At 37.2% G+C, this 22,819-nt stretch overlaps 1 protein-coding gene across 1 annotated transcript; it reads right to left on the reverse strand.

The window, feature by feature from the left end:
* Positions 1–593: 593 nt before the first annotated feature.
* Positions 594–22,320, reverse strand: LOC148348593 (uncharacterized). Its single transcript, XM_088322537.1, has 6 exons — positions 22,208–22,320; positions 10,876–10,917; positions 5,725–5,835; positions 5,537–5,653; positions 948–1,031; positions 594–870 (listed from the first exon to the last, which is right to left on the reverse strand). The coding sequence occupies exons 1-6, from the start codon at positions 22,316–22,318 to the stop codon at positions 817–819; spliced, it is 519 nt and encodes a 172-aa protein (XP_088178663.1). The 5' UTR covers positions 22,319–22,320; the 3' UTR covers positions 594–816.
* Between the last annotated feature and the right edge of the window lie 499 nt (positions 22,321–22,819).

Consider the following 22,819-nt stretch of genomic DNA (forward strand, 5'->3'; position numbering starts at 1 on the left):
TAAAGCACATTGTAAAGCACTTTGGGAGGTCTTCATTGACTTGAAAAGCGTTATATAAATGCAGACCATTTACCCTTTAAGTCTCTCTCTCTCTCTTTTCCTCCCTTTTTCTCTCACGTTCTGTCCCTTTTTCTTGTGTTTCTCTTTTTCTTTTTCTTAGTTTCTATTTTCCTCTTTCTCTGTGTCTTTTTACCTCCCTTTGCTCTCTCTTTCTTTTTTCTTTTCTCTCTTTCTCTCTCTCTCTCTTTCTCCCCTTCTCTCTTTCTCTTTTGTCTCCTCTCTTCATCTCTTTCTCCTTCTCTTTGGATTTCTTTCTTTCTGCTTCTCTTCCCATCTCTCACTATTTCTCTTTGTATCGCTTTTCATTCTCATGCTCTCTCTCTATGTCTCTCTTTCTCTCTTTTCTCACCCTCTCTTTCTCCCTTTCTCTCTTTGTCCCACCTTCTTATTCTCCACCTCTCTTTCTCCTATTTCTTTCCCTCTCCTTTTCTTTCTCTCTCATCTACTAGTCCGGCCTCCCTTGCACTCTCCTTCTCACCTTATACCTAACACCACCCGTCTTTTGATTCGAAATGAAATGAAAACATAACAGATTATTATCGACTAAATCTTTATTGATATCATTAAAAAACAACAAACATTTCTGCAAAAATAGACGCCTTCAATATGTCATAAAATACAATAATAATAATGGACATACAAATTACAAGTTTAGCATATAATTGCTATCTTCGAGATGATAGACATACACTCACAAACTATGAAACCGCCTGTGTCTTTGTTTGCCTTCTAAGATCTCGTGACAGTAACGCGGCACTACGGTGTTCTGGTCTTGATGCTCCTCTGGGGTTTTCCATTCCGCGGATCTCCCTGGACATCAAACGCAACTTATGAGAAGACATGTTTTGGAGGAAGGAGGAAACGATCCGATACACTCGGTGACTCACCAACAGGGCAGAGAAAGTACGGGAGCCGGACGACTTTTGGGATCCGGGTTCCTGGTTCTTCAAATGTCTTCTGGCTCTGATCACCTGAAGGAGAAACATACCGGTAAATCCCTTTTCAGTTTCTGTATGGGGTCGGTTTGGAGGACCAATCGGATCCCGCCAAATGTAAAAAGAAATTAAAAAATGCATACATATACCGTATTTACTGCACTATAAGGCGCACCTAAAAGTCTTAATTTTTTTTTTCAAAAACTGACCATGCGCCTTATAATACAGTGCGCCTTATATATGGCTGAATGGTGTGTCGCAAAGTCTTGCAACTAGTGCAACAGCCGCGACTAGATTTTCCCCCGAACGTGAAGTAGTCCGTGGTGTATGATGGGATTTATATACCGGTGTTTCATTGGCTAACCAATGTATCAATCATCATTTGAATCAATCACTATTGGCTAAACTTATTCGGAGGTAAAGGGGGCGGATCCTTTTTATCATTTACAGGCTCGGATAGGCTAAAGGGGCAAAACAAACCCTGCAATTGGCCGAAAAAGATGAGTTAATCATCAGTTGAATCGATCACTATTGGCTAAAGTTATTCGAGGTAAAGGGGGTGGATCCTTTTTTATCATTTACAGGCTCGTATAGGCTAAAGGGACAAAACAAAGCCTGCAATTGGCCGAAAAAGATGAATGTGAATAGCAAGTTTGGTTTGTTGTCTATGGCATAGAGAAAGCATGTTTTACTATTCTGTATTTGTAAATATTTTATTCTCCTGGATTTACTACACTCACGGATTTAAGAGGACCTTGGTTGCACATCATTATTGAACACAACGACTTCGGTGAGCTACTCCGGCTATATATTTTCCCAGTATCTTGTTTCAGAGTGATATCGATGTTTCTGTGATGGGTCTTTTTTTAAATTAAACTCAATTCCAAGTGTTTATTGTCATATGCTCAGTAAAGTTGCGAGCGAAAAAGAAAATAGAAACTAAGGAATGGTTGGCATTTCTTGAATCCCAAGACTTTAACCTTCCGAACTATATTTGGAATGATGCATTCGAGTGACATCGTACGAACACCGCATCCGCACGTGTCTACTACACGTATTTGTTTCTTTGCAAGCTTTGGGAATGTTAAGGGGGTAATCATTTCGACTGAACTATCTGACTGTTTTGTCGACATTCCCATTGTAGCGCCTTATAATCCGGTGCGCCTTATCTATGGAAGATATAGGACCAAAAACTATTTTTTGGGGGTGTGCCCTATAACCCGGTGCGCCCTATAGTGCGGAAAATACGGTATATGCCATGTGAACAAGTGAACACATAAATGAATCATGTAATATCCAAATACATGACTTAAATGCAAGTTATTTATATATTCATGTGTGTTGACATTTACTTTGTCATTTATTTATTTCTGTATTTATTTAATGGTGTATTTTTTCTTTTTTTTTTTCTTTTAGCGTGTTCTTTGGGTGTGTGTTTGGTCAATTTTATTTTGGTATTCGTTTTGTCAATTATTTTGTTGAGTTTTTCGTCATTTATTCATTTAAATTTTTTTCGGGTCATGTATTTTGTTGTGTATTTTGTCAGTGTTTTCTTTCATTGTGTTTTTTGGTTGTGTGTTTTGTCAATTTTATTTGAGTATTTTTGTACTTTATTGTGTTGTGTTTTTTGTCATTTATTCATTAAAAAAAGTTCTGTCATGTATTTTTTCATCTTTTTCTATTTTCCTGTTTTTGGTTGTGTGTTTTGTCATATTTATTTTAGTAGTTGTTTTGTCGTTTATTTGGTTGCGTTTTTTGTCATTTATTCATTTTAATTTTTTGGGGGTCATGCATTTTGCTGTGTATTTTGTCAGTGTTTTCTTTTATTGTGTTTTTTGGTTGTGTGTTTGTCAATTTTATTTTAATATTTGTTTTGTCGTTTATGTTGTTGTGTTTTTCGTCATTAATTCATTAAAAATTTTCTGTCATGTATTTTGTCATTTTTTTCTTTTTCGTGTTTTTTTGTTGTGTATTTTGTCAGTTTTATTTTAGTATTTTTGTGTTTTATTTTGTTGTGTTTTTTGTCATTTGTTCATTTCAATTTTTTGGGGGGTCATGTATTTTGTTGTGTATTTTGTCAGTTTTTTTATTGTGTTTTTTGTTGTGTGTTTTGTCAATTTTATTTTAGTATTTGTTTTGTCATCTATTTTGTCATGTTTTTGTCTTGTATTTGTTGTGTGTTTTTTATTTTATTTTTTCATATACTTATTTTGGTATTTATTTTTTCAAGTATTTCGTTGTGTAATTTGTCATGTATTTTGTCAAGTATTTTATCGGTTAATCTGTCACACGATATTTCATGTATTTTGACGTGTATTTGTCATGGTTTTGTCTTGTATTTTGTTGTAAATTTTTTATGTAGTTTTTTCATATATTTATTTTTTTCGGTATTTTGGTATTTATTTTGTCATGTATTTTGTTATGTATTTTGTCAGATAAATTGTGATATAATATTTCATGTATTTTGTTGTGTGTTTTTTATTTTAATTTTTCGTACATTTGTTTTCGTATGTATTTTGTCATTTATTTTGTTGTGTGTTTTGTCGTATATTTCTTCATGTATTTTGTCGGGTAATTTGTAATATAATATTTCATGTATTTTGTAGTGCATTTTGTCAAGTATTTTGTCAGGTACTGTGTCATTTTTTGTCTTGTGTTTTGTTTGTATGTTTTAATTCTATTTTTGATAAATTTAGTTTGGTATTTATTTTATCATGTAATTTTCAAGTATTTTGTAGTGTATTTTGTAACATAACATCTGATGTATTTTGTCTTGTATTTTGTTATGTATTTTGAATTTATTTTTTTTACATATTTATTTTGGTACAGATTTTGTCATGTATTTTGTCAAGTATTTTGTCAGGTAATTTGTAATATAACATTTCATGTATTTTGTCATGTTTTTGTCTTGTATTTTGTTGTGTATTTAATTGTGTATTTATGTAATTTGTGGTTAACCAACCAACCAACCAACCACCCAACCAACCATTTGTCATTTTATCTCGGGTATTTTTGTTTCATATATATTTCGGTATTTATTTTAAAGTGCATTTTATCATGTACTTCGTAATGTATATTTTCAGGTATTTTGTTATGTATATTGCTTTTTACCTATTGGTTGATTGACGGGTGCAATGCCTGTCTTCCCCTAGCGAGTAGACAGCCACCAAGTTTCTCCCTGATCAACCAATAGGTGAAGAGCTCAGTCAGTTTGACCCGCCCCCTCATTTGAATAACATTTTGTTGTTATACGAAGAAACTTATGACGAAAACATACTTAAATAGTCAAGTCACGTTTATGTGTTTAGCCCTTAATCACATCAATAAATGAGAATATGCATACAATTGAGGATCAGTCCCAATGTTCCCTGTAATTTTCCACGGATCTGAGCGTTCACACAAAGTCGGTGAGCAACGCTTAAAACAACAGTGAGCAACCATAATCCCAAGTGTGGCAAGATAATTTATGATCAAACATGTCCAAAACTTGACATCAAGTTACATTTTGTTGAGTTTCCGCAAATACAAAATGATTTTTCTCTTTTGAATGAATTGACTCATGTACTATTGCAAAGGTTGTACGGCCTACATACGTCGTTTGTTCTTACAATTCATTCACAAGATATCCATTTCTTTTTATTTCCTGATATATTTTGTCGCATAATATTCACATTTTTGGGGGCTTTAGTCGGTTATAGGATACAGAACTGTACTTAATCACATTTTTGAGTGGAAGTACAATGTTGGCAACAAGATTCACTTGATATAATGGGAAATTATTTGAATGCAACACAAACTTTTTATTCTTTTTTCAGTGTTTTTTTCTACTTTTTAAAAATTTCTTTAAAAAAAATCTCATCGTGTCTATTTTTTCCGAGCTGTTACTTTTTTCTTTTTGTTCTCTATTTACTTTTTTTCCTACGTTTCTTTCTTTTGTTTTTTTCTGGCTTTTTTTCTAAATTTTTCCTTCTTTTTTTTCTCTACCTTTTGTTTCTTTTTTTCTCAGCTTTTCACTACTTCTTCATTTTGGTATTTTTTTTCTTTTTTGTTCTATTCCCCCCTTCCTTTAAGTCATTTTTTTGCATAATTTTACATAATATTTGGTCATGTTGGGATTAAAGAAGCAAAAACAACCCGAAGAGCCGTTTAGAACCCGAAAGAGCCGGTTGCTTTTAGTGAGCCGAGCCGAAGAAGCCAGTTCCTGACAAACTCTACTAACTTTACTCAACTTCGTTCTACTTCGACTCGACTTCAAAACACCACATTTAGGACACAAGGTCAGGGGTACCCGTGTATTTTTACCTTCATGCACTGTAACTTTGACTTAGTTCGCTTCTTAATTAGCAATTTCGAGCCCTGATTTTTGTGCGCTGGCTAGATTTTCTTGTGCGCTGAGAATGTGTGAGTAGTGCGCAATTGCGCACGCGCATAGCTTAGAGGGAACACTGATCAGTCCTCCTTTTATGGGCGCATCCTGCACATTGATCCGACTCGCTCTCCCCGAGCTGTGTGTCTACTTGAGGGTTGTCATGGAGACTCACCTGCAGGGGGTTGGATTTCTTATCGTTGCTAAGGAGGGAAAAAGAGCCGACTCGGGATTTGCGCTTGTTCTTCTTCTTGTTGGCCGCGTGAGGCAAGTGTCTCCTGGACCTGTCGGCCTGAGAGGCAGTTGCCGTGGCGATTAGAAACTAGCTTCCTCCGACAATATCTGAAACGCTTGTACTTGTACCTGGATGAGACTGTTGGGGAATCCTTTCACAGTAAAAGCTCCGGGGAGTTTGGTGTGACCCGAGTGAAGGTGGCTTCTCCTCTCCGATTGTCTCTTACGCCGAAGCAGGACCTGAAACGTAAAGAATGAACACCATCATTTAAACACGCTGTCCATGGAAATCAATTCTGGCTTTTCTCATTGATCTGAGTATTCACAATACAAAGTCATAAAGCTGTGTTCTCTAAGAAATGGACTATCAGCATGGTTTCCAATTTCTTCTAATGTACCGTATTTTCCGGACTATAAGCGCACCTAAAACCCCCAAACCGGCCAATCATTTGTAAGTGCGCCTTATAACTCATCTCATCTCATTCGCTGCACCGCTTATCCTCAGTAGGGTCGCGGGGGTGCTAGAGTCCATCCCAGTAATCATCGGGCAGTGGGCAGGGGACACCCTGAACTGGTTGCCAGCCAATCACAGGGCACACAGGGACAGACAACTCGCTCGCTCATTCACACCTCGGGACAATTTGGACCGGCCAATCCACCTGAAATGCATTTCTTTGGAATGTGGGAAGAAACCCACGCAAGCACGGGGAGAACATACAAACTCCGCACAGGAAGTCCGATAGCTGGATTTGAACCCACACAGGAGATTCCCAAGACCTTAGAACTGTGCCGCACACGCGCTAACCACTGCGCCGCCGTGCTGCCCTACGCCTTATAACTGTTAGGTAATAATATTATTAATGTACCGTTTACCAAATTGTTCTTATTAGTTATGTGACTCCATTAACCAAACACAACCTGCATTCTTCTAACAATGCATGCTCATTTTTTGATGGGAAAATATGGACAAGAGGCCGACATTTCCACATGGGGGCAGTTTTAATTTCTTAAAGTATTCAACTAAGTGAACTCCATCGAATTAGCCGAATTAGTGTCGCTTGAGTCTCTGTCAAGCCTTCTCTCTCGATTCTCCCTCTAGATTTTCTTTCTCTCCCTCGGCCCACGTTTTTTCCCGCAAGCTGGCGTGCCGGCTCCTCCCATGGGCGTGCCAGGCAAAAAAAAAACACGCGGCCCCACCATCTCGGTATTGTGTATTTTGTCATTTTTTTGTCAGGTATTTGTTGTGTATTTTTTCATGTATTTGTAGTGTATATTTTCATGTATTTTGTCATTTATTTTGTCGTATATTTTGTTGTGTATTTGTAGTGTATATTTTCATGTATTTTTCTGTGTCTTTTGTCATTTATTTTGGCAAGTATTTTGTTGTGTATTTTTTTCCATGTATTTGTAGTGTATATTTTCATTTATTTTGTCATTTATTTTGTCATTTATTTTGTCATTTATTTTGTCGTGTATTTGTAGTGTATATTTTTATGTATTTTTTCAGGTGTTTTGTCATTTATTTTGTCATTTATTTTGTCAAGTATTTTGTTGTGTACTTGTAGTGTATATTTGCATGTATTTTTTTGTGTATTTTGTCATTTATTTTGTCAAGTATTTGTTGTGTATTTTTCATGCAATTGTAGTGTATATTTTCATGTATTTTGTCATTTATTTTGTCATGTATTTTGTTGTGTATTGGTAGTGTATATTTTAATGTATTTTTCTGTGTATTTTGTCAAGTATTTGTTGTGTATTTTTTCCATGTATTTGTAGTGTATATTTTCATGTATTTTGTCATTTATTTTGTCGTGTATTTTATTGTATATTTGTAGTGTATATTTTCATGTATTTTTTTGGGTGTTTTGTCATTTATTTTGTCATTTATTTTGTCGTGTATTTGTAGTGTATATTTTCATGTATTTTTTCAGGTGTTTTGTCATTTTTTTTGTCATTTATTTTGTCAAGTATTTTGTCAAGTATTTGTAGTGTATATTTTCATGTATTTTTCTGTGTATTTTGTCATTTATTTTGTCAAGTATTTGTTGTGTATTTTTCATGCAATTGTAGTGTATATTTTCATGTATTTTGTCATTTATTTTGTCATGTTTTTTGTTGTGTATTGGTAGTGTATATTTTCATGTATTTTTCTGTGTATTTTGTCAAGTATTTGTTGTGTATTTTTTCCATGTATTTGTAGTGTAGATTTTCATGTATTTTGTCATTTATTTTGTCGTGTATTTTGTTGTGCTTTTGTAGTGTATATTTTCATGTATTTTTTCGGGTGTTTTGACAATTATTTTTCATTTATTTTGTCATTTATTTTGTCAAGTATTTTGTCGTTTATTTTTTCATGTATTTGTAGTGTATATTTTCATGTATTTTTTTTCATGTATTTTGTCATATGTTTTGTCATGTATTTTGTCATGTTTTTTGACATGGAGTGCAGTGGTTAGCACATTCAGCTAAATCGGTAACGCTCCCTGGTTCGAGACCGGGTGAAAACACATGTTGGCCTGGAGAGGGATGGGTACCACCAGGTTGTACTTGCCCAAGACACACCACAGGAAATGATGCCCCTACGACTCCAGTGTTACCTATGCATTGATCGAGATCATAACTCCATTTTTGACCCGGAACAATAATAATTAATAATAATAATTTCCTTTGTATTGTCATTCTTTGTAACAATGTACACAGAACGAAATGTCGATACACCTGACCCGTTGTAGCGAGCCGATGCAGCCGCAGCCAACAGAGGGCGCCGCCATTTTACCAATGTTATAAGTCCAGCTTTCCTTGTTCTTAATGCTTCTTGATCGCCTTTGAGACCTCATTGATACAATTGTGTCCATCTTTTCACCGAAATAATTGAAACCTGCATCTCATAGCTTCCTGTTTTCCCGACTGGCAAGAAACCAGATTGCTCATCTGGGCTTGGCCATGTTTCCATGGTCACGCCGTAGTAGCTCGATTACGCGAATCGCCGATCGAGTCTTAATAGCTTCGGATGAAACCGTGTCGTCGTTTCGCAGCGTAGAGAAGATTCAAATCAGCAAACGAGCCGTGCTTCATTTCATTTTCCTCACTCGTTTAGAAATGGAGGTTCGTGTGTCTGAAAGAGATCTGGAGGGTAGAGCGCTAGTTGTGGGAATTCTGGCTCTTTGGTCATGGGTCGCTAAAAGGAGACGGCTCTTTTTGGCTAATGAACGACTCTTTGGATTCATTTGTTGATCACTTTCCGGAAGCTTCAAATCATTTTTGGTATTTTGGTATATTGTTGTTCACTTCCGGTATCTTTCTATTCACTTCCTGTCCAATTTGGCATCACTTCCTGTAAGAGGGCACTCGTTTTGTGGAACCAATTTCTGGAAATAGAACTCAAAATTGTGACTCACTTCCTGTAACTTTTTGTTCTTTTATTGCCAAATTTTGTATTATTTTCTATGGATGAGTACTCCCTTCCTGTAATATTTCACCCATTTCTGGAAATAGGCTATAAAATAGCTTAAAACTATTGTAGGAATTTGGACACATTGTGCTTCACTTCCTGTAATTTTGTGTTCACTTCCTGTAAAACTTGGAACCACTTCCTGTACAAGAGCACTCACTTTCTGGAAGCTTTAACTAATTTCTATAAATATACTGCGACGTACCCTAAACCACTTTTTGGTATTTTGGTATATTGTGTTTCACTTCCTGTGTCTTTCTGTTCACTTCCTGTCCAATTTGGGATCACTTCCTGTAAAAGGGCACTCATTTTCTGGAGCCAATATCTGGATTTCCTGTAACTTTTTGTTCTTTTACTGCCAAATTTTGAATCACTTTATTTCAATGAGTACTGGAATATTTCACCCATTTCTGGAAATAGGCTATAAAATTTCTTAAAACTCTTATGGGAATTTGGACATGTTGAGCTTCACTTCCTGTAATTTTGTTGTTACTTCCTGTAAAATTTGGAACCACTTCCTGTAAAAGAGCACTCACTTTCTGGAAGCTTTAACTAATTTCTATAAATATGCTGTGACGGACCCTAAACCAATTTTTGGTATTTTGGTATATCACTTCCTGTATCTTTCTGTTCACTTCCTGTCCAATTTGGGATCACTTCCTGTAAAAGGGCACTCATTTTCTGGAACCAATTTCTGGGAATAGGACTCAAAAGTGTGACTCACTTCCTGTAACTTTTTGTTCTTCTACTGACAAATTTGGAATCACTTTCTATAGATGTGTACTCACTTCCTGGAATATTTCACCCATTTTGTGTTCACTTCCTGTAAGATTTGGAACCACTTCCTGTACAGGAGGTCTCACTTTCTGGAAGCTTAAACCAAAGTCTGGAAATATAGAGGGGGGGGGGGCTGTAGTGCAAACCAATATTAAGAATTTAAACTCATTCTGCCTTACTTCCTGTGACTTTTTGTTCACTTCCTTTTCAATCCAGAACCGCTTCCTGTAACTTTTTGTTCTCTTACTGCCAAATTTGGAATCACTTTCTATAGATGAGTACTCACTTCCTGGAATATTTCACCCATTTCTGGCAAAAGGCTGTGAAATACTTTGACACTATCATAGTAATTTGGACACATTGGGCTTCATTTCCTGTAATTTTGTGTTCACTTCCTGTAAATTTTGGAACAACTTCCTGTACAAGACCGCTCGCCTTCTGGAAGCTTCAACCAATACATGGAAATAGGCTGTGAAATATTGTAAACCACTCATAGAATTATGCTTCACTTCCTGTAACTTTTGGTTCACTTCCTGTCCAATTGGGAATTACTTCCTGTGGAAGAACATTCACATCCTGGAAGCTTCAAACAATCTGTAAATTGGCTTTAACATGCCCTATGCCACTCTTATGATTTCCGATAAGTTATGATTCTCTTCCTGTAACTTTTTGTTCACTTCCTGTGCAATTTAGAATGACTTCCCGTAGAAGAGGACTCACTTCCTGAAAGCTTTAACAAATTTCTAGAAATAGGCCATGACACCCCCTAAACCTCTTGTAGGGATTTGGAGACATTTTGCTTCACTTCCTGTAACTTTTCTTTCACTTCCTGTCCAACAGTGATGGAAATTCCGGCTTTTTACAGAGAGCCGGCTCTTTTGGCTCGGCTCACTAAAAAGAGCCACGCAAACGGTTCTATCGATACATTGCCATATATTCTGGAACACTATGCACATAATGACTTAATGCTTTTATAAAATGTATTTTATTATTTCATAATTCTATTTTATTATAGTACAATTTATTTTTTCGACACTTCACTATAAACATACCTGATCTTCGCTTGCAGATCGCTCCGGGCCTTGATCGCCCTTCTGAAAATAAAATGACAGAAAAAACAAAATGTTAAATTCATTTCTTTTCAACAGCAATTCGAGAAGGCCAGACGCACAAGGACAGACATCGCGACGCTCTTCTCCGTGATGATGGGGCCACATGGGGTCTTTTTAGGCCAATACCAAGTACTGATACCACTTGTTTTATGGATGGGCTTGTAGCGATAGCAAGTATCGGTGTCAGGCCGATACTGGGCTGTGTTTAAAAGACAGTATTTTATAAAGACGAGTTCTAGACGTTGTATTTTGGGTACAAGTATGCTCCAGAAAACACTTCTCTCTCGCCTTTTTCTTTCTTTTTTTTTTTCCAAATCACAAAATCCAAAGACATTTTCCTCCTCTGTGTTGAAGGTAAAAACCGCGTGACTTCCTCCTTCCACCTCCCTTACGTCATGCGTCATTTCTGCTTCTTGCCAATAGCTTACAAGCTTCACAAAGTTTTTTTCTTTCACTATTTGCAGCTTGTCATCTGCGGAATACGATTTTCTTTTCAGTGCCATTTTGTTCGGTTTCACTTTCCTACGCTGCACGCCGCCGAGATGCGCACTTGCAGTGCAGACCTGATTGAATGAATGAATGAATGAAAACTTTATTCAAAATAAAAACATGTTTTTTTGTGTTTAAATTTGAACAAGTGAATAGTTGGACATTGTTGATTTCGTCTTGTAAATTGTTCCAAAGTTTGACTCCACACACAGACACACACATACTTTTCCTGGTGGTTCTCACCTATGGGATTATGAATTCACTACAGCCCCTTAAGTTATAATTTCCCTCTTTCCGAATGAATAATTTACGGATGTTTTCTGGCACACTGTTTTTGTTGCTCTTAAATAGCAGTTGTGCGGTGAAAAATTGTACTAAATTATCTCATTTTATTAATTTGGACTGCAGGAATGAAATATTAGTATGATCTCGACCTGATTTGACGGACTCCAAGTAACGCCCAGTTCGGTGTTGAAGTATGCACAGCCGTAGTCAAGCTTGGGGTTTATTTCGGGCTCGGTTATCAAATCAAGTTAATCCGTCGGGTTTAGGCGGGTTCGGGTTTATATACCCATGACTCGGTTCGGGTCGGGCTGAAATTTTTAGGCCCTATCTTACCTCTAACTTGGATTGTTTTAATAAGACGCATACCTGTCAACCCATACGTTTTTGCCGTACAAAGTACCTTTATTATGCATTTTGAGACGTGTACGACGTACGAAAAAATCTGTACGGAAAAACGCAAATTTGTCAATGATGGGTACCGTCCGTTAAACACCGACTATCACCAAACGGCAACCCAATCAAGTCAAACGAGTTCGCAAGTCATTCTGATCTGAAAACAACACGCGTTGTTGATTGAGTAAATTTGAAATACAAGTGGTCTTAAAAAACATCAGATTTCATGTAGTAGTTGTGTAGTGAAAGGAAGTCCGTCTCTTTTTAGTGAAGCGGCATTTTCGGCTCAACTCATTAAAGAGAGCTGGCTGTGGTCTTAAAAAACATTGGATTTTATGTGGTAGTTGTGTAGTGAAAGGAAGTCCGTCTCTTTTTAGAGAACCGGCTTTTTCGGCTCAACTCATTAAAGAGAGCCGGCTCTCAAACGGCTCCTTTGCTTTGATGCATTATATTACGTATTATTATGTTGTATAAAGAAGTTAAAAACAAAGGAAGTATAAAAGGAGAAAATGAAAAAAGACAGGTTTGTGGTTATCCCTTGAATCTGTATATTACCAACAATAATTGAATGCAGAAAATGAATTTCTAATTGAATAAGTAAATGTATCATCCTACTTAATTATATTTGTTTCTATCTCTTTTGCTCTTTCTGTCTCTCTCTTTCTTTATCCCTCTTTCTTATGTCCCTTTTCTTCTCTTTGTTTCTATCTCTTTCGCTCTTTCTGTCTCTCTCTTTCTTTATCCCTCTTTCTTCTGTCTCATTCTTTCTCTTTGTTTCTCTTTGTCTCTCACCCTCTGTCTTTCTCTCTCTCTCCCTCTCTCTTTTATTCTCTTTTTCTTTCTCTTTCTCTCTTGTTTCTATTTCTTGTCTATTTCATCATCTCTTTCCCTCTCTTTCTTTTGGTTCCCTCTTCCTTTTCTATTTCTATTTTTATTTTTACCCTCACTGTTTCTTTCTTTTAGTTTCTTTCTCCTCACTGCACCCCTCCCAAATTTCAGAAAAATGACTTTTCTCTTAAAAGCGGCCTCCCGTTTTCTCTCTCTTTTCTTTCTCTCTTTCTCTTTCTTTTGTTCATTCTCTCTTTCTCTTTGTGTCCTTTTTTTCTAACTCTCTTTCGGTCTATCTTTCTCTTTCTATTTCTTTGAATCATTTTTTCCTCTATCACTCCCTCTCTGTCTTTCTCTCACATTCTATCTCTCTCAATTTCCCTCTCTCTCACTTTCACTCTCTTTATCTCTTTCATTTTTTCTGTCTCTCTGTCTTTCCTTATCCCTCTTTCTTCTGTCTCATTCTTTCTCTTTGTTTCTCTTTGTCTCTCACCCTCTGTCTTTCTCTCTCTCTCCCTCTCTCTTTTATTCTCTTTTTCTTTCTCTTTCTCTCTTGTTTCTTTTTCTTATCTATTTCATCATCTCTTTCCTTCTCTTTCTTTTTGTTCCCTCTTACCTTTCTATTTCTCTTTTTATTTTTATCCTCACTGTTTCTTTCTTTTGGTTTCTTTCTCCCCAATGCCCACCTCCCACATTTCAGAGCAATGACTTGGACAGGTTTTTCTCTTAAAAGCGGCCTCCCGTTTTCTCTCTCTTTTCTTTCTCTCTTTCTCTTTCTTTTGTTCATTCTCTCTTTCTCTTTGTCTCCCTTTTTCTCTAACTCTCTTTCGGTCTATCTTTCTCTTTCTATTTCTTTGAATCATTTTTTTCCTCTATCACTCCCTCTCTGTCTTTCTCTCACGTTCTATCTCTCTCAATTTCCCTCTCTCTCACTTTCACTCTTTATCTCTTTCACTCTTTCCTTATCCCTCTTTCTTCTGTCCCTTTTCTTCTCTTTGTTTCTCTTTGTGTCTCACCCTCTGTCTTTTTCTCTCCCTCTCTCTTTTATTCTCTTTTTCTTTCTCTTTCTCTCTTGTTTCTATTTCTTGTCTATTTCATCATCTCTTTCCCTCTCTTTCTTTTTGTTCCCTCTTCCCTTTCTATTTCTCTTTGTATTTTTACCCTCACTGTTTCTTTCTTTTAGTTTATTTCTCCTCACTGCCCACATTTCAGAGCAATGAGTTGGACAGGTTTTTCTCTTAAAAGCGGCCTCCCGTTTTCCTCTCTTATGAGCCAGAGTGTTGTAAATTCCTTCTTCAGACTTTTCATTGGATTCAAAGTGCTAATGAGCAGGGGAAAGTCAACATGTGGTTCTGGATCTCCGTCACGTACATTTAAACTCTTGGATTTCCATGAGAAAAGCACATGTGTGGCACAGGCTTTTTAGATCAGGGGTGTCAAAAATAAGGCCCGCTGGCAGGATCTGGTCCACCAATGATGTTTAATCCGGTCCGCGAGGCAAGGGTGAGAGAAGAGCGAGAGAAGAACGAGCTGAGGTTTTAAATATGTCCTCGTGATGTCGCCGAAGCCGTTTCTCTCTCTCTTTTTGTTTCTTTCTATCTTTGTTTTGTATCTTTCTTTCTCTGTTTATCACTGTTTTTTCACTCTTTTTCTCTTCCTTTCATTCTTTCTTTCTCCTTGTCTCCCTTTTTCTCTCACTCTTTCAGTCTATCTTACGCTTTCTATTTCTTTGACTTCCTTTTTTCTCTATCACTTTCTCTTCCTTTCTCTCTTTCTTTCACTCTCTTTTCTTACCCCCCTCTCTCTCTGTTCCCTCTCTCTCTTTCTGTCACTCTCTTTCTATCCCTCTTTCTCTTTCTATTTCTATTTCTTTGAATCCTTTTTTTCTCTATCACATCCTCTCTTTCTTTCTCTCACTTTCCCTCTCTTTATCTCTTTCACTCTTTCTGTCTCTCTCTTTCCTTATCCCTCTTTCTTCTGTCTAATTAGTTCTCTTTATTTCTCTTTGTCTCTCTCTCCCCCTCTCCCTCCCTCTCTCTTTTATTCTCTTTTTCTTTCTCTTTCTCTCTTGTTTGTATTTCTTCTCTATTTCATCATCTGTTTTCTTCTTTTTCACTCAATCTATCTTTCTTTTGTTCCCTCTTCCCTTTTTATTTATTTTTCATTTCCTCTCTCTGGCTGTTTCTTTCTTTTAGTTTCTTTCTCTCGCTCAATGACTGTCTCCCCCCCTTTTTTTTTTCTCTCTCTGTTTTCTCTTTCCCTCTCTTCTCTCTCTGTTTTTTTCACTTTCTTTGTTTGTCTTTCACTTTATTTATATTCCTTTCTTTCTTTCTTTCTTTCTTTCTTTCTTTCTTTCTTTCTTTCTTTCTTTCTTTCTTTCTTTCTTTCTTTCTCTTTCCATTTCCTTCTCTCTTTCTTTCACTCCATTTATCTCTTTCACTTAATCTCCCCTGTGTCTTTTCTTACTCCTCTCTCTTCTGTCTCATTCTCTCTCTCTTTCTCTCTCTCTTTCGCTCTCTCTCTCTCAATCTCTTTTATTATCTTTTTCTTCATCTTTCTTTTTTTCTATTTTTTAACTATTTTCTTAATCCCTTTCCCTCTTTTTCTCTCTTTCTCGTTTTCTTTTTGTTCCTCCATTTCTCTCTCTCTTTCTTTCTCACCTTCTCCTTTCCTCTATTTTCCCTTTCTATTTTTCTTCTTATTTCTCTCTCTCACCCTTTTTATATTTCTTTCTTTTTGTTTCTTTCTGTCTAACGTCTGTGTTTTCCCTCTCTTTTTCTTTCTCTTTTCTCTTTCTCTCTCTTCTCTCTATTTTTGTTCACTTTCTTTGTTTTTCTTTCACTTTCTTTATTGTTCTCTTTCTTTTCTTTCACTTTCTTTCTTTCTTTCTTTCTTTCTTTCTTTCTTTCTTTCTTTCTTTCTTTCCCTTGAATTTACCAGTGCTTTTTCTACCAAGTGAGCTACAACAACATCGACACCCCTCCTCTAGATCGAGAAGAAAGTTTCTTCCATGTGGTGGCGGAGCCTTTTTTTTTTTTTTTTTTTTTTTTTTTTTTTTTTTTTTAAACTCTTGCGGCCGGACAATCCCTAGACCAGATGAGGAGGACCATTATGGACAAAAGCCTCCAAGTTCCTGCAGAAAACGGCTTCACCGCAAGCTTGAAGTCAAACAGGCTGCGGCCACATGAAGCTCAAAGGGTTTTTTGTTTCCACAGTGGGTTTTATTTGGAGTGTTTTGGGCAAGATTGCTGCAAAAACCATTACAATGAGATGTTGGTCCGCTTTGGAAATCTAATTATATGGAATTGCTTTTCGGAGTTATTTTGTCTGCTGCGATTTCCAAGTGCACAGACGCTATCACACGTGGATGCTTTCTCTTTCTGAGGGGAACCTACGAAGTACTTAAGTGTGTTTTTTGGGGTAAAAAACACTCCTCTTTTGTGTTTTTTTTTAAATTCTGTAGTACTGCTGAATTTATCTCCGTTTTTAAGTACCGTATTTTCTGCACTATAAGGCGCACCTAAAAGCCTTTATTTTTTTCAAAAGCTGACCATGCGCCTTATAATACAGTGCGCCTTATATATGGATCAATATTAAGTCGCAAAGAACGCGGTGTATGCTGGGATTTATTTACCGGCGTTTCATTGGCTAACCAATGTGTCAATCATCATTTGAATCGCTCACTATTGGCTAAAGTTATTCGGAGGTCAAGGGGCGGATCCTTTTTATCATTTACAGGCTGGCATAGGCTAAAGCGGCAAAACAAAGCCTGCAATTGGCTGAAAAAGATGAATGTGAATCACACGTTGGGTTGACAGCATAGGGAAAGCATTTTTTACTATTCTGTATTTGTAAATATTATATTCTCCTGGATTTACTACACTCACGGATATAAGAGGACCATGGTTGCACATTATTATTGAACACAACGACTTCGGTGAGCTACTCCGGCTATATATTTTCCCTGTATCTTGTTTCAGACTGAACTGTGATAAGCGGTGCAGATAATGGATGGAATGGAGTGTCTATTTTTAAATTAAACTCAATTCCAAGTGTTTATTGTCATATGCACAATAAAGTTGCGAGCGAAAAAGAAAATAGAAACTAAGGAATGGTTGGCATTTCTTGAATCCCAAGACTTTAACCTTCCGAATGATGGAACGATGCATTTGAGTGACATCGTACGGACACCGCATCCGCACGTGTCTACGACGTTCCCATTGTAGCGCCTTATAATCTGGTGCGCCTTATGTATGGAAAATATAGGACCAAAAACAATTTTTTGGGGGTGCGCCCTATAACCCGGTGCGCCTTATAGTGCGGAAAATACGGTAACTCTACCAATGTAGTACAACCGAAAAACGAGTGCTACAAGCTACATAAAGAATACCAACGACGAAGTGACCATAACGCACCATTTCGCTCCTCAGCCTTTTTGAGGTTTTTGGGTACCCGTAGCAGCAAGATGGCAAACCACTATGTCAGCTAGGTGAGCCTGTAGTTATGTGTACTTTTTACAAGTTTTTTGATGGACGAGTAGTTAAAAAAATTGATGTTCTAATTATTCCTTTTTCATGATTGTTGTTTTCTACCAGTAGAGGGTGCTAAATAATATACACTGTCCCTTTAAACTGTTATATTTAGGTCGTGAGTTCGAGACCCTAGTTTTTGAAAATTCTACTGTAGTACAGATCGTTAATTATGGAAAAATATTTTTTTTTTTCCAGTTATTTAGGTTTAGGTATATTGTTATCCTGCAATCATGACTTTAAGCCAGGAGATGGCAGCAGAGTAACACGTGTTTTGAGTTTATTTCGTAGACTCGCTCTTCTTATTTCATCTTTTTGGGGGTTTGTTCCGCCCCTGATTAAAAATGGAATAAAAGCAGATAGGTGCCATGGGATTTAATGCATAAGGGCTCTTTGAACTCAGTGGGGCGTTATTAACACATCTTTAGTCGAATTTTTTTTTTTTTTTTAAGTTTTTTTGTCATTTTTGGGGGTATTTTTTGGTAAAGTACGTTTTTAATTTTCAATCTATTTATTTAGAAATGGGTCTTATATTATTATTTTTTAATTTGTGAAGTAACCTATTAATCTATTTTTTATATATATTATATATTAGGCAAAGTCCTTAATTAGACAAGGAGCCTTTAAGGCAGGTGTGTCTAAAAGGCGGCCCGCGGGCCGGATCAGGCACGCGTGACATGAGAAATACGGGCTACCCTATGAAATAAGTCCATTTGATTTCTCCAAAGTCAGGTGCCACTCACAAAGATGCTGGAGATGATTTGCTTTATGGCTTTTCCTCTTTTTTTTTCTCTTCCTCTATCTTTATCTCTCTCTCTTTCTCTCTTTCTCTCTCTCTGTCTCTGTCTCTGTCTCTTTCTCTCTCAGTTTCTCTTTCCCTTTCTCTCTCTCTCTCACACACTTCTGTTTGTCTCTATCTTTCTCTCGCTCTCTCTTTCTGTTTCTTTTCTTTCTGTTTTTTCTCTCTCTTTCTTTTCTCTCTCTCTGTTTTTCTCTTTCTGTTTTTATTTCTTTCTCTCTGTCTTTTTTCTCTATCTTTGTCTCTCTCTTTTTCTTTCTTTTTTACTCTTTGTCTCTCTTTCTTTCTCTCTCTCTTTCTTTTTTTCTTTCTCTTTTCCTTCTTTATTTCCCCTCTCTCTTTTCTCACTATTTCTTTTTATCTCTTCTTTATCTCTTTTTCCCTCTCTCTTCTCTCACTATTTCTTTCTTATTTTTCCACCCCCTCCTTATCTTATTTCTCTTTCTCCTCTCTTTCTCTTCTCTTTCTCTTCTCTTTCTTTTCTCTCTCTCTTCTCTTTCTCTTCTCTATCTCTTCTCTTTCTCTTCTCTTTCACTTCTCTTTCTCTTCCCTTTCTCTTTTCTTTATATTCTCTTTCTCACCTCTTTTTCTTTTTTCTCTTTCTCTCTCACTCTCTCTTTCCCTTTCTTTGCTTTTTTTCTCCCTCCCTTTTTCTCTTTTTCTGTACCTCTCTCTTCCATTCTTCCTCTTTCATCTACTAGTCTGGCCCCCCGAGATCTTTCTTTTCACATGTGGCGGATATCGTCTAAAGCGATGTATGTTATCGAGCACTTTATTTATAAGCGCAAAACGCATTAAAAACAAAAAAAACAACCAAAACACAAACATGATCGTTTTTGTTGTTTAAATAAATAGAAAAACTGTCTATTTAATGTAAATAAATTGTCAGTTAATTTTAAGAGGGGCAAAGTGGAGGAAAAAAGAAAGAAATAGTGAGAGAAAAGAGAGGTAAACAAGAGAAGAAGTAGAGATGAAAAGAAAAAGAGAGGGAAAACATAGGAGAAATAGAGAAAGAAAGAAAAAAGAAAGAGAAAGAGAAAGAAAGAGAGAGAGAAAGAAAGGGAGGGATGGAGAGAGAAGGAAAGAAAAGGAGGAATGGAAAGCGAGGGAGAGAAAGAAAGAGGGACAAAGAAGGAGAAAGAAAGAAAATTCCTCATGGAACATGACCCAAACGAATGTTCACTGTACTCTCTCTCTCTCTCTCTCTCTCTCTCTCTGTCTCTCTCTCTCTCTCTCTCTCTCTCTCTCTCTTTCTCTCCCTCTCTCTCTCTCTCTCTCTCTAGTCATTAAAGTATTTGTTTTACAATGACATATTACGAGTGTTCGTTGCTACAGTGAAGTCTGCTACTTTTTTAGATACGGTTATAATGGGGCATTATGGGAAAGAGTTCAGCCAAAACATTGTTGTACAGGGTGGTACAATGAGTGAAGATTGTGTTATCCATCCATCCACCCATCCATCCATCCATTATCTTCACCGCTTATCCCCAGTAGGGTCGCAGGGGTGCTGGAGCCCATCCTAGCAGTGGGCAGGGTACCCTGAACTGGTTCATTATTAGCTAGCTATTAACCTTTTTTTAGCGTTCTATCTGGCTATTTAATTGACTTTTTGCTCTTTGAGCTGGCTTCCTTTTAGTTTTTTTTTTTACCTGTTTACCCTTCTAGCTATCATGCTACCTTTTAGCTATTTAGGAAGTCACCTAGCTAAGTTTCTATTTCTCTCTTTTTTGCTAGTTATCAAGCTATGTTCTGGCTTCATTACTAGCTAGCTATTAGCCTTTTTAGCGTTCTATCTGGCTATTTAATTGTTTTTTTGCTCTTTGAGCTAGCTCCCTTTTAGTTTTTTTTTTACCTGCTTACCTTTCTAGCCTTCACGCTAACTTTTTAGCTATTTAGGAAGTCACCTAGCTAAGTTTCTATTTCTCTCTTTTTTGCTAGTTATCAAGTTATGTTCTGGCTTCATTACTAGCTAGCTATTAGCCTTTTTAGTGTTCCATCTGGCTATTTGATTGACTTTTTGCTCTTTGAGCTAACTTCCTTTTAGTTTGTTTTTGCCTGTTTACCTTTCTCGCTATCAAGCTAACCCTTTTAGCTACGTATTTAAAAAGCCATCTAGCTAAGTTTCTATTTGAGAAATTCATATCAAACCGGATGCTCTTTGCGCTACTTAGAAACAAAAAGTAGCTCTAAGACCCCCTGTCTTAAAGGGACACTGTGTTAAAAATGACCACTAGATGTCACTGTTTCGCAAAGCGTAACCGAGAACAAGTGTTACAAATATCGGCTGCCCCTCAGTTTTGAATACATTTCAGTAAATACAGGGAAAATAACGCGGCCGCTTTGATTCATAGTTTGTATTCCTTCTTGCTTATTTAGCACTCGTTTTCTGTTGAGGGACACCCTCCGGAGAGATCTGGCGTTCCAACATGACACACTGCGGCTTAAAATCCAGCGAGGCTTGTACAGAGAAAAACAAATGGAGTTTTGTTCTTATAATGACGCATGTCGGTTTTGTTAAGGAGCGCTTTGTAGTCCAGAATTGAAGGCAATTTCATTTCTTGGATAGAAAGAGAACAGGGGGGAACTCATTTTAACTCGGGGGCCGGACTAGTAGATTAGAGAGAAACAGAAAGAGAGAGAAAGAAATAATCTGAAAGACAGGGAGAGAAAGAGAGAGGGTGGGACAAAGAAAGAGAGATAAAAGAGAAAGAGAGAACGAGAGAAACTAAATATATAAAAAGAGAAATTGTGAGAGAGGGGGGAAAGAAAGCGAGAGAAAGAAAGAAATCCAAAAAGAAATAGAAAGAGAGAAAAAGAGAAAGAAAAAAATGAGTGAAAAAGAGAGAGACAGAGCTAGAGAGAGAAGAAAGAGAGGGAGAGAACGTGAGAAACAAAATAGATAAAAAGAGAAATTGTGAGAGAGAGTGGAAGAAAGAGAAAGAAAGAAATCCAAAGAGAAGTAGAAAGACAGAAAAAGGGAAAGAGAGAAGGGAAAGCGAGTGAGAGAAAGAGAGAAAAGAGAGTAAACAAAAAAGAAAGAGGGAGCAAAGGAAGGTAAAAAGACACACAGAGAAAGAAACAAAGAGGAACAAAGAAAGAGAAAAAGAGAGACACACAGACTGAACAAGAGAGAGACAGAAAGTGAGAGAAAAAGGAAGGAAGAGAGAGAGAGAGAGAGAGAGAGAGAAAGAAAAGAGTGAGAGAGAGAAAACATGAGAAACAAAATAGATAAAAAGAGAGATAGTAAGAGAGGGGGAAAGAATGAGAGAGAAAGAAAAAAAAATACAATGAGAAATAGAAAGAGAGAAAGAGAGTAGGGAAAAGAGAAGGAAAGAAAGAGAGAAGAAGATAAGGAGAGAAAGGGAAAGCAAATGGGAGAAAGAGAGAAAAGAGAGAAAAGGAAAAAGACAAAATAGAGTAAAAATAGGTAAAAAGACAGAGAGAGAAAGAGAGACACAGTGAAAGAGAGAGAGACAGAGTTAGAACATAATAAACAAAAGATATAAAAAGAGAAATAGTGCGAGAGGGGGAAAAACGAGACATAGAAATAAATCCAAAGAGAAATAGAAGGAGAGGAAGAGAGAATGAAGAGAAAATAAAGGAAGAAAAAATAGAGAAGAGGAGGAAGAGAGAAGGGGAAAGTAAGTCAGAGAAAGAGAGAAAAGAAAGAAAAGGAAAATAGGAAGAGGGATCAAAAGAAGGTAAAGAGACACAGAGAGAGAAAGAGACAAAGAGAGAGAAAAAGAGAGAAAAAGGGTGAAAGAGAGAAATAGAGAGTAAGGGAGTAAAAGAAAGAGACAGAGAAAGAAATACAACTGAAGCATTTGTGAGTGGCACCTGGCTTTGGCAAGATCAAGTGGACATATTCCAACCAGCAGCTCGTTTTTCTCTCGCGCTTCTCTGAGCGTTTTCTGAATCAGGTCCGCAAATGTCAGAAGATAAGTCCTACCTGCTCTTGGGCGGACTCGACGCAAGAGTCTGCGGGGCAGTCCAGCGCATAAGACAGCAGGCTGGCCTGCAGGCAGAGCAAAAACAACCACGGAGTAAGCCCCATCGCCATCCGGTCCCAGAAGCGGAGTGTTCCCAACCCCCGTCCGCTCCTCCCTTTATACTCTCGCCTCCTCTAATGAGGACCAGATGCCGGGGAAACATGCGCCCCTGCCAGATTTCATGCAGACACGCAGTTCGCCGCAAACCAAGCGCTCCCCACTCAAGCCAACCGACCGCGGTCCAGCGCGAACGTGTAAGAGACATCTTCTGAAGACCGGATTCGCTCCAAACACCGTCAAGCAACAATAAAGATTTCATACCAGTCAACCTACACGATTCTATCGTGTTTTTTTGCTAAACTAAACTACTTTATTCGTCTTTATTTTTGTGTGTGTTTGTATGTGACTTATAAGTTCCAAAACGGTAGAACCGGTTCTCGTGCCAAAAGTTCATAGTCGCCCTTTAAGCCCCTGCGAGTGTTTTTAACTTGGTTTTGTGTCAAGGTGGCCCCAGTAAATACCAATTGATAAACATTTGCTCTCGTGTACAAGAAGAACATGCAGCTCTTTGG

The sequence above is a fragment of the Urocampus carinirostris genome, chromosome 18, assembly GCF_059441175.1.
Source record: "Urocampus carinirostris isolate Australia breed hairy pipefish chromosome 18, RoL_Ucar_1.0, whole genome shotgun sequence".
Classification (NCBI taxonomy): domain Eukaryota; kingdom Metazoa; phylum Chordata; class Actinopteri; order Syngnathiformes; family Syngnathidae; genus Urocampus; species Urocampus carinirostris.